This window comes from Eptatretus burgeri, chromosome 10 (genome assembly GCF_056783735.1).
Source record: "Eptatretus burgeri isolate ZD-2024b chromosome 10, Ebu_testis_v1, whole genome shotgun sequence".
Lineage (NCBI taxonomy): Eukaryota > Metazoa > Chordata > Myxini > Myxiniformes > Myxinidae > Eptatretus > Eptatretus burgeri.
In genome coordinates this window covers 34,962,851-34,975,749 of record NC_140970.1, presented here as the reverse complement: position 1 = coordinate 34,975,749, position 12,899 = coordinate 34,962,851, and the positions used below count along the sequence as shown (strand labels likewise).

General features: G+C 41.6%; 1 protein-coding gene across 2 annotated transcripts in view; it reads left to right on the top strand.

Moving 5' to 3' along the window:
• LOC147018304 (cellular tumor antigen p53-like) overlaps positions 1–12,899 on the top strand; it is a 53,034-nt gene that overhangs the window by 17,609 nt on the left and 22,526 nt on the right. For both annotated transcript variants that reach the window (XM_085897844.1, XM_085897843.1), the window contains exon 3: positions 2,911–2,959. In XM_085897844.1, coding sequence (XP_085753970.1) covers positions 2,911–2,959 — 49 coding nt within the window. The remainder of the gene's footprint in view (positions 1–2,910; positions 2,960–12,899) is intronic.

The window sequence follows — 12,899 nt, the reverse complement described above, 5'->3', positions numbered from 1 at the left end:
AAGCTCGGCTTAATCAAGCAGTTCACCAAGGCTCTGGACAAAGATGGTGACTGCTTCACTTACTTGTGCCAGGCTTTTCCAGGATTGACCATGGAGAAGTTGAAAGCTGGCATCTTTGATGGTTCTCAGATCCGTCAGCTCATCAGAGATCCAGAGTTCAAAAACTCAATGAACGAAGTGGAACTGGAAGCGTGGAAGACATTTGTTTTGGTAGTGAAGAACTTTCTTGGCAACAATAAGGCCAGAAACTACGCAGAACTTGTCAACAACATGCTGACTGCTTTCAGAAACCTGGGCTGCAACATGAGCATCAAGATGCACTACCTATTTTCACATATGAACCGGTTTCCTGAGAACCTGGGTTCAATGAGTGACGAGCAGGGGGAGAGATTCCATCAGGACATGAAGGAGATGGAGACCAGGTATCAGGGTCGCTGGGACGCAGTCATGATGGCTGACTACTGTTGGAATCTGAAGAGAGACCTCCCTGCCGCTGAACATTCCAGGAGTTCGAAGAAACGGAAGTTCAAGCCCTGAAGTTTGAACAGTGGTGACGCAACATGCAATTTACTTGTACTTACCTTTATCAATGCCCACCATTCAGATTACAGTAATCGATGTTTCTATCATGTAATCAATAAATGTTGTTGGCAAAACATTTTTTTTTCTTAAAAACATGTTTAGGATGATATGTGTTGACAAAAATCAGCTGATAATGCCACAAAAATGTAATTGATTTTGTCACAAGATCTGATTTTTTTCAAATCAACTTAGCACAAAAACCTGACCTGATGGAGAGAAACGGATGCCATTTCCTGATTCAGCAGTGCCAGAATACCCTAATTCACTTGTAGAAATCTAGACAACATTCAGAAAGTAAAAAATTGTTGACCAGTGTAATCTATAATACAGCAAAAAAACCCAAGCAGAGAATTTGACCATGCTATTTCTACACAACAGCCTTCCCTGGTGAAGCTCTGCAATGTTAAATACTCTGTGTTGTTTTAAACGTTACTGCTGGATATTAAACTCCAAAAACAAAATGAAGATAAGAAGCCGGTTTCACATCCCTATCCGAAGATTGGTGTGCTCTGAGGTGTTGTGTTGGAATGGTGGCACTGTACCAGGATGGCAGTTTTTCATTTAGTGTAACCCACTGACTGATCAAACTCAGAAAAGATGACTTGATGGCGAATGCTTTAACAATTGCTCCATTTCGAGCCACATTGTTTCGGAAAAGTACTGAGCATCTGAAATGAAGATTATTCTGTCGCATGCACATCGCTTGTCGCATTGCACATCGCATGCACATCCATTCTGAAGTTTTACAATTACCGGCTGTGATGATTTGTTGTTTATTTTTATTTAAAAAAGAAAACACATTTAATAAAGTGAATTCATTCACCGTTGTGGAGGCAGGAGTTTGAGTGCCAGATAAGCCAATGTCACCTGTAGTTTAACTGACAGGTGGTACATAACATCCTGCTTGTGGGCCACACAAGCAGGTTTGAAGGGCAGCCAGGATAAATGAACATCACACCCAATTCTCTTGCTTGAAGCAGGAGAGCAAAGCAGGCACTTCTTGCTGCCGCCCTTCATGGGGGGATCTGCAACATTGTATGTGTGGGAATATTATCCATCCATCCATTGGGACCATCCTCTGTGCAGAGCGTTGGTGCTGCCTAAGTAGTCTCCTTGGCTATTGGGTACAATCCTGGACGGGTCGCCACTACGACACAGGATACCAGCAAGCTGGCATTCATTTTGCCGACCTCGGATGGATGACAGGTAGAGTCAACCACACCTGGTATCAATTCAATAGCCGAGTGGGATTTGAACTCAGGATCCTACAATCCCAAGCCCACTGCCCTAATCATTAAGCCAACACCAGGCATAACAACATTATGTCCTTGATTTATATGGATGTTATGAGCATCAAGTTTGGGTGAGGAAAAAAAAATAACAAGATTGTCATTTAGCAATCTTTAATGCACCTTGATCAGAATCTTCAAAAACCTGTGATCACAAATCAAAGTAAACTGTACATGAGCAGCTAATATGAAGTGTTGTTGTAGCTAATCCATCATATTCACTCAATCAAATCGATTTGATGGCTCATTTGCAGGTGTCCTCATCATGAACATCAGGTGTTCCTCTGCACATCCATAAAGTTAAAAGTGCACTTTTCGTGCGACAGAATGCAGATCAGGATTAACTGTTAGCTCAAAGCAAAATGGCTAAAATTTCAGTGGAGGTTCGCCATGAAAATTGTGTTTTTGCATAAAGAAGGAAAAAGTCACTCACAAATTGCACTGAATTTTACCATGGTTTTCCACCACATGTGTTACAGTTAAATCAATCCTTTCTGATTTTAATAACATTGGAGAATGAAAAAAAGCATTAAATAATATCATCTCCCTTTCAGGTGCAGAGAAAGGCAGCTTGATTATAAAACTGACACATTACGCTTCACGCACACGGGACACAGATTCCGTGCGCCGCGCTCAATGGATACAACATGGCGTCAAATTGCAAGTTGTCGCTCCTCCTATTATATGGGGACTCTAGGTGTAGATGGGTAGGCTCATGCCCACAGGACTCCTTGTGGCTGCAATTGATTGATGTGTGGCATCATGCATGCACTGCAGTCACAAAGATCTGACCCACCAAGGGAAAACTGACAGCATGAAATTACTGTGGTTTACAAACACTCACACACTACCATCAGGGAATCCCCAACTCTTTCAATTTCACAAACCACTATCTTCATTATCATCTATTTGGCTTGTATTCTGATTTTTGCAACTGCCTGTATGTTGTTTTTTTAATTTTTGTACCAGTCGTGACTCACTCTGTCATGTTGCCACCCACTCTCCCCTTGCCTTTGTCCACATTCCTTTTCTGTTGAAGGCAGGAAGAACTCGGTGATATGCTGTACCCGAAAAACAATGATGCACAGGTATGCCTCGTTAATTGATTTTAAACATGATTGCTGTTTGATTTCATTTATTTATTTTTGAATATTGTTCACATGTCTTTGCAACAAAACTTTTCTTTTGTGTGGTTAATTGCTGTCTGGTTAGTTAAGAATAATGTTAGATCTGCATATGTAGTACTTACACTCGTGTAGTTAGTGGAGTCCTGTTCCCGAATTCAGGGAGTTGTGCTTCCGAGCCTAGTCCAAGTCAAGCCTGGTTTGGCCGTCAACTCGGAAAAGAACTGGGATATTTCCCTGTCACATGAAACAAAGTAATTGCTGTGTCTTCCAAATGTGTACGTTAGACTATGTATCAGATGTGCTTTGAATGGTCATGTTATTTTTCTTCGAGTTTCCAAGCAAAATGTTACCATAATCAGGAACTGTAAGTCTGTAACTGTTACCTGTCTAGCTCTGTTGCCATGAGCATGGGGGCGTGTTCCATTAGCAAGCAGCTCGCTCACCACTCACCAAGCGACTTCTTTTATACAAAGCGCTCAAACTAGCACTGCAATGGAATGGAGTGCTCATCACTGCTTAACAACATGGTAGTATCCAGAGTAAACAGTGCTATCATGGTACTCGAGCAAATTTCTATCCAGGCTGTCATTTTCAGTTTTATTTGATCCTCTTGTGACAACTTCCCCAAACAAATTTATTGTGTTAGCAGCAGCTACAAAGAGTACTATGAGGTGATAATGAAAAGGAAAGAAATGGCGAGTCAGAAGGAAGCTCCCCGCCCCCGCCCCCTCCCCCACCAAGCTTATGTACGGACCTGCCATTGTGCATTTTGCTGAAGGGGTGGAGGGTTTGGCATGCTTGTAGATCTTAAAGAATTAGGATGAAAAATCGAAGTAACACGAAAAGTATGAAATGGCACATTTGAATAATATGAGTATACAAAACAGGGGTATGCTTCTGAACATTTCATTGGTTGTAGTATTATTTTGAATCTGACTGGCCATTTTTGCTAACATGTGGAAGCACCCACCTCTCGATCACTTGCCGAGCAGATTGCAAAGTGGTCGCTATGGAACGGCTGGCTTTGAAGACCATAGCAAGCAAAAGCAAGCTCCTTGCTAACGGAATACGCCCCGGGACTCATGGCACGGCTAGTTATGGGTTGACTTCAATGGCTGTGGTTGTTGTTTTCATTTGTGTACTCCTTCTGTGTACTTTTATTTATTTTTCTATTGCTTTGATATATATATATATATATATATATATATATATATATATATATATATATATATATATATATATATATATATATATATATATATATACACACACTAGTGGAGTATGCTTACACTTTGTAAATAAGCAATAATGAACCGTACTTCCTCATTGTCTCAGGTTGCTCACCTGCATTTGACTTTTTAAAATTTATTTATATTTTCTTTGATTGATGCTTTCCAATGGTTCTGTGATTTTTCTTCTTCTTTTTCCTGGTGTATCGGCTTCAATGTCCATCAGCACGCAAAATTACCGTGCTTCCCAATTGTCTCGGGTCGCTCACTTGCATTTTTCTCATTCATTTAGTTTCATTTGTTTATATTTTCATTCATGGATGTTTTCTGATGGATCTGTGATTTTATTTCTGTTGTATCAGATTATATGTCCATCGGCACGGAAAATATCAGCTTTCTACGTCACCCAGAAAGTACTGATCTTTAATATCAGTCAGTGAGTCGGTGATTGAGACAGTCAGTGGTTAGAAAAAACTTTATATATTTATATCATAATAAAGCCGTGTGACAAGTTTCAGTTGAATATGTTAAAGGGTATGGGGGAAAAGTTGGAGGAATCACAGGTGGGATGGACATATGGCAAGCAAATTTATAGTCCCCAGTGAAACCGGTAGGGGACTAATAATATGAGAAGCACATTCCTCTGCTTTAATTTCATATCTGGTGATTACACAGCTTTATTCCCTTACCCTCTACAACTGGACCCCACAAAAGAATATGAAGCATCATTATTGTCGACAGAAACCTTACTACCCTATTTAACATCACAGAGAAAAACAATAAGTTGAGTTATAATCCTGGATCAAGTGGGTACACACGATAACCATCCATCACCTGGAGCACAAGAGATTACCCAAATATCTTCCAAAATAGTCTGCCTTATGATAAAATATGAGCCAGATGATATTGTTATAGATATTCAAAAACAAACTTCAAAATCAACTATTGAGCTTAAAAATAATTACAAAGTTTATTTCACAATTTATCAATTCATTTGGAGAGTTGTTATATTCGGTTTGACTTCAATTCAGACTGAAACCAACGGAGTCTTTTCCAACACTGATGTTAATCAAATATCCTTGGGAATAAATTCAATACTCGTCAACTGTGACCAAATTTATGGAGCTTATAACAACAATGTAAGAACAAATACAATATTTTCATTGAAACTGAATCAGGTATCTTACTATAATTCACCGTCTGTCTGTTCCCAGGTACCGCAAAAACGGCTACAACCGATCACAACCATTTTTTGGGTGTATAATCCTGGGACCCCTTGGAGTAAAATATGCATAAATATAACAACATGACCCCCTTGATGGCTCCTGTAGGGAGTGGGTGCTTCTAGTAAATTCAATATGCCACCTAAAAATCTTGTTTATGTTCCTGTGCTTGCAAAAAACATAAATGGATTAAATTTTGGAATATCCCACCAAGATAATCAAATGGTTTCCTTCAAAGGAGAAATTATGTCAGAATTCACCTCAAAGATATTGCTTAGAAATTTGATGTGTTATACTAAATTAATACAACAATGGTTCTTGGAAAAAAAAATCATGAGTTGAAGAAATAAAATAACTAGCAAAGTACCCGTTCTCAGTGATGGGAAAAGTGTAAGTTAATCAATAAATTTATATTATTTCATGCACTCTTGGTTTCATTCAGAGCCAAAGCTCTGAGCTACTTATATCACCCACCACACAATGGTGGCACGTCAGATGGCAGGGGTTCAATTTGTCAACAAAGAGGGTGAATATAGCTATTTCAATTTATGTGTTACTCCATGAAGAGCTGTATTAAATCCACTTTAATCGAGATACGTTGATGTTAAAGATTATTAATGGAAGACAATAAAGTGACTAACTATATGGCATCAAGAAAAGTGAAATGAAAATGCAAAATAACCAATCAGTAGCTTTTGAAACATAGCACAGGAAGCAGCTGCCATAAACAGGAGGAAGATTAATGCACGGACAGATATCATGGTTTGCAATAAATAAATATATCTCTATATATTGTTACGGATCTGGACACCAAATGCATTCAATATACAGATGTCCCAAAAGTTAGTTATGTCGTTAAGTATGTGTGTAGTCAGATCCCCTTCCTTTTATCTCGGAGAATCAAAGGCATGCATTGCGATTTCTTTTAGTTAGGTTATTACATCTACCAAGCCATCTTACAACCATCCCATCTGCATGACCCCTCGGCCCATCACGATCCACCACAAACCAGCTGCCTTCTCGCACCCTGAGGTGCCAAGGCAAGATCTCGCGGTTCCGGTTTCTCGGCTCCCACGAATGTTGTAACTCTTTCACGACAACCTTTGCAACATTGAGAATGTTACTCGTCAAGTATGGACCCACGTGGAAGAGTGGCTGGGGTTTCCTGGCTGGGGTTTCCCGGTTAAACGACCCGCCGGCTCGTGAAGTTATCCGAGCGACGGCCAACAATTCCGTGGAGTTTGGTGGGAGACGACGCAAGCTTTCCCCACCTAGTGGTCGTTCTCGCAACCGACCCCCGGCCCACAAATATATATATATATATATATATATATATATATATATATATATATATATATATATATATATATATATATATATATATATATATATATATATATATATATATATATATATATATACTAGCTGAGTTACCCGGCATTGCCCGGGATAAATTTGACATTATTTCCCCAGTTTAAATAAAATAAAGTTTAAGACAAAAGGCTTTTGGCTGAGGAGATTGTCTTTCTTGCAATGTTTCTATTGCTCTGGCTGTTGCATGTCATTCACGGTCAGCTTCAAGGTGTTAATACGTGATTGTCTTTTTTGTGAGCTTTCCTGCTTCTGGGCTCTTTCTTTTTTTCTGGCTGCTGTTGTTGATCTTCTGAAACTTGCCCGTTTCTTTGGTGGCATGGTAAAGTTGTTGAGATTTTTGAAAACTGCAAGAATTCATTGCCACATTAACTTCGTGTGGCAACCATTAGGCACATGACGGGACCTGATGTGGCAGTCAATGATGGGACCGAACTTCTGGAAAAATGTACCAAAATGTGGAATTGCGCCAAATCGAACACTTGTTCATGTTGCAGTTACAGTCAAATGCAGTGTTGTTGCAGATCCCATGCGCTACGCATTCCTTTCTTGGTAGCTCTAGGTCAAATGGTATGCGCTTGCATGAAGGACAGACAAACAAACAGACAGGCTGACTGACTCTGTGTTCTCATTCTTCATCCCATAAGAGGTTCCCGTGCCAAATTTGGTAGCTCTAGGTCAAATGGTTTGCACTTGTATAAAGGACAGACAAACAGACAGGCCCAAAAATATATATGAATATTAATATAGGTGGGGATGGGATATTCCTTCATCTTCATGTGCAGCCTTGGCTGCTTGTTGCATCATTGGCTGAGTGCACAGCTATGCCGCTGATGCAGTGCCCCTATCACCAGTACACTGGTGTTAATTTTACCAACCTCAGAAGGATGACAGGCTGAGTCAACCCCACCTGGTGTTGATATAGCAACCAACGGGGCTCAAACGCAGGACTCTAAGATCCAAAGCCAGCCACACTAACCACTAAGCCAACACCAGGCATGGGATATTCCTTTCACCATACTATAAATGAGATGAAGGTTTTATCCTAGCAAAGGCTACTATATACCGAAGAGACATCGGGGTGTAGGCGAACAATTCGGAAAGAATGGAGATGGGTTGCTTGATACCTTAATGGCAATTTGTATGAAAATAAAACAAACATTTCATCAGCTCAGCTTCTTCTGCCATGGGAAATGATCATCATAAACTCATCATCATCATCATCATCGCATCAAAAGTTATGTCGTATCTTAAATATAATTTGGAAACAGTACCTGCAGTTGTTTTTTTTAATGAAACTGTAATGATGTGCATTCGTGTTCGTAAAATTAAAAAATTTTCCCTTATGAATCACGAACCACCGGGAACATTTTTTTTTTTTTTTTTGTATACCTTGGTCGAGGCTCGTATGAGAGCTAACACACAACTCCCTGCAAGGAGGCATGAGACAAGAGGGGCGGGAGTGGAAGGGACAAAACAGTGGGGAACAGACACATTAGGTGAAGAGTGGAAGGGAGAGGGATGGGGATGGGACGGGGAACATGGTGAAGAGAAGATGGACATTACAGGGACTTTCAGGAAGGAAAGCAGGGGAATTGAAGGAAGTGGGCTTGGGTGGATTATCGGGGGTAGAAAAGATCGAGGATTTGGATGGGGGAAGATAAGAGATGGTGGTGAACAGCTGTTTTGAAAGCCTGGAGGGAAGAATGGGAAAGAATAGAGTGAGGAAGTTTATTCCAAAGGCGGGGAAAAAAAAGAGGAATGAAAGAGTGAAGGTGAGCAGTGATTCGTGATTTTGGTAGTTTTACAAGAAGGGGGTTGTTGGCGGACCTTGAGTGCCCTGTGGAAATGTGGTGGGGACAAATCGCAGAGAGAGCAGGGGGGGCAACGCTGGAGAGGAGTCGGTAGAAGACAGAAAGACCACCGACCAACCTGCGGTGATTGAGTGAGAGGCCCAAAGACTCAGCTTCATTGCCGGAGATGCCGATGATCTTAAATGCCCTGGTTTCGACAGCGTGAAGCCGAGAAAGGTGGGAGGCAGGAGCACCAGCCCAGAGGGGAGAGCAGTACTCCATCAGGCTACGGACAAAAGCTTTGTAAGTGGTCAGGAGCTCAAGAGGGCAGAGGAAGGACTTTGCACGACGGAGGATTCCCAGTCAGCGACTGGCTTTTGAGGCGAGGTTGGAAATGTGACTTTCCCAGGAAAGGTCATGGCAGATAGTGAGACCCAGAAGCTTGAAAGAAAAGACTTCTTCCAGAGGATTGTTGAGAAAGTGGATGGGGGTTTTCTAAACGGTCCTTTCGAAGAGACATAGTGAGAGTGTGAGATTTGTCTGGATTGAAAGACATGTTCCACGTGTTGGACCAGTTTGTGATTTTATCCAGATCTGCAGTGAGCGAAGAAGCTGCTGCTTGCCGGTCTGAGGGATGACAGATGGTACGGCAGAGGGTGGAGTCGTCGGCAAAGAGAAATAGAGGATTTTCCAGAGAGTCCGAGAGATCATTGATGAAAACCAGAAAAAGAACAGGGCCCAGAACGCTACCTTGAGGAACTCCAGCCTGCACAGGAAGAGGGGATGAAAGAACTCCATTTAGGGCCACACGTTGACTGCGACAGGAGAGGAAGTCTGCGAGCCATGAGTGGAGATGGCCTTGAATACCATGGGAAGAGAGTTTGGTGAGTAGGGCAGGGTGCCAGACTGTGTCAAAAGCACGTGATATGTCCAGGGATACGGCTCGGATTTCCTGTCTGGCATTGAGGACCTCCATCCATTGATGGGAGAGCAGAAGCAGCATATCCAGGGTCGAGTGACCTGGTCTGAAACCAAATTGATGATTGGAAATCAAGCCATTGGAGAAGAGGAAGGATTTCATGTCTGAAGCGATGATGGATTCCATAACCTTGCTGATGATTGGGAGCAGGCTGATTGGTCTGTAGTTACAGGGATCTGTTTTTGCACCTTTTTATGCAGGGCAGTGATGTTAGAAGATTTCCAAGCAGATGGCAGATGACCTTGGGCAAATGAGAGGGTGAATTGAACAGAGAGAGGGTGAGCAAGAGCAGAAGAGCAGGCTTTGAGGACACGTGGGCTGATGCCGTCTGGACCGGTTGCAGAATCTGACTCGAGGTTTGAAAGCAAGCTCTCCACCTTGTCAGGAAAAAAGGATACAGAGTCCAGGAACAGTTGGGTCCGACTGGGTAAAGTGGGTAGAGATAGTGATGGGTTTAGGACACAAGATTTAGCTGCAAACACCGAGTTTAGACATTCAGCTTTATCACGTGTGGAATCAGCAGTGCGGCCATTTGAGGTAAGGGAGGGGATGGAGGGGGAACATACACCAGAAACAGATTTGATTAAACGCCACCAGGATTTTGAGGAGGGAGAGAGGTTTGAGAGTTAAGACTTGAGATGAGAAAGATGTTGTTTTCTGGCTTTCCTGAGGGTAGATACACACTTGTTCCGAGCTTTGTGGAAAGAACTGAGATTGCCCTCAGTTGGGTTTGCTTTCCATGAGGCAAAGGCAAGTTGTTTCAGGACAACTGCCTCGCCACAAGCTTCAGTAAACCAAGGACGGGAGGAAGGGTAAGACAACTGAACACGAGAGGGGATAAATCTGTGCATGAGGGAGAGCAAGTTTCTTTGAAAGAATTCCCGGATGAGTTGATGTTTGAGAAAGTAGTGATAGGAGACCAGTCTGTAAGTTTGATGGCTGCTCGGAGACCCTGCCAGTCGGCTTGAGTGAAATGCCAGACTCGACGGCGGTGAGGTGGTTCTCTGATAACAGCCAGAGAGATGTCCACTTTAACAAGGACGTGGTCAGAAGAACCAATTGGAGCGATATCCCCCCCTTTTCCCATTGAAACAATGCCCCAACATTTGCTGATTCGACATTTGCACAATTTTCGAGGAACTTATCGCTCGTGAATGTCTGGGTCTTACTGTATATCGTTTTTGGCCCCATCTCTCAATGGTGAAGAATCAATTTTTAAAATTCTAGGATCTGGATCTTCACAAAAATCTAATCATTTTGTCTTTGTCACACATCCAACCTGTCCACCAAATGGCATCCAAATCCATCGACAACATTTTGAGATATCTTGCTCACAGACAGACAAGGGTGAAAATACAACCTCCGTCCACCTTTGGAGGTGGAGGTAAAAAGGTAAATCACAATTATCTTCACAAGAAAGGCAGAAAACACTTCAATTATTAGGGTCAGGGTTTCAGAATTTCTAACATTTTTTTTTCTCTTAAATAAATACAACACAGTACAAGCATGGAAGCACCTGATGCTATCGACAATTTGGATGATACCTTTATCATCTCAAACTCCACTAACAAGGAGAATTGCTTCAAGGTAAATTAAATAACTCGAACAGACGATAACACAAACAGGGGAAAAAGCTTTTTAAATATGTCAACAAACTTACTTAAATATCGCTGATAGTTTCTTACTGTGTAAATTTACATTCAATAAGGCTGGGAATAACACAAATGCCACATGCGTGAATGATTTCTTCTGGAAAATGTTTGACAATGCTTGCTTGTATATTGGAACTCAGGAAGTTGAATCGGTTGATTATGTATTTGCTACTTCTGAAATTATGAAGTTTACACAATTTTTTTTTTCTGATAAAAGGGTAAGGGACCCACCACAACTTCTCAACCGCCTCCCTATCCCCCACCCACCAAAAGTCCTCAACCCCCTCCCCAAAGCCTCAACATCCATCTCCCAACTCTGTCGCAACTTTGCTCTCTCCTCCTCCCAACCCTAACTCTCTGTCTTCCCCCTCCCCCCTCTCATAAAAACAAAAGGGCATTCCCACATCGATCATTATGTATTTCTGCATTACCTCATCAAAACAGCAGAATATTTAACTCTTCCCCTTCCCCTATCTACCCCATTGTCATGCCATCACCGACTTCACAGAAATCGCAAGAGCAAAAGCATGGCCCAGACATCTCATGTCCCATCACTGTCACCTGTCCAACTCACAATCCCACAAGATATGCAGAAACCCTGTGGAATTGCAACTCTCAAGTGACCATGAGCAGCCTCATTGAGCCAATCAACGACCATAAACCAATTATCTTCTTCCTGATGCATAATATACACATTGTTAAAAGTAAAATATAGCAAGCACCATGGAACCTCCGCAATAATAGTCCTTGCTCGAGAGAATGCATCATAGTTGTTTGGGTGGTGTATATGCAACAGACTGCTGCCTTGATCACTCTCAGGAAAAAAAAAACCTCAGGTTTAAAGCAAAAACATGCCCACTGCTGATGTGCATTTATAATACTCGGATAGATTTCAATTATATATAGCTCAGAAAGATTCTAATTGCACTGATACCAGAGGCCTGAAGCCTGAGGCCTACAATGTACTGTGACCTTCACAAAACCTGTGATGCCCATCGGCTCCCACCTTTTGATATTTGATAATCCTTTTAACAGTTAATTGCTTTGGTCGTTTTACATTGAAGGGAAAACTTATAGGGAGGGAATGGCAATTTTGAAAAAAAGATGTTTTTGGCTTCAAATAGCACAAAAATGGTGGCTTTGTTATTTTTCACATTGCGATTGTGGTTGTGGGTGGAGTCAGGCCAGCTATCCAACCAATGGGTGGAAGCGTTACACACAGATGGACAAACAAGTACATTATTATATAGATGATAGAGGGGTCAGAGATCAAATCATATTATTTAATTATTTCGTTTTGGTTGGGGGGGGGGATGGTGTGGGGTCAGAATCCTCATTTTCATACGACTCAAAGCCATAAATGTTCTGTGTAGCCATGTCTAGACATGCCCCTCAAAATGTTTTCATAGCAACACAAGTCCAGGTATGTGCAGAGAAGTTGCAAGGCAACAAAAAGTCTGAAGTTCACTTTAGTATGCCAAGGCATAGATAAGATATATGCACCTCTTGTATTCTCCTTTATGGAATAAAAACGTCGATCATTATTCCATTGCAATGGTTCTTGATTATGTTGTAAAATAAATTATTTTCCGCTCATGTTTCTAGACAACTTAGGATAATTTGTGAAAACTATTATCCATCCATCCATTGGGAC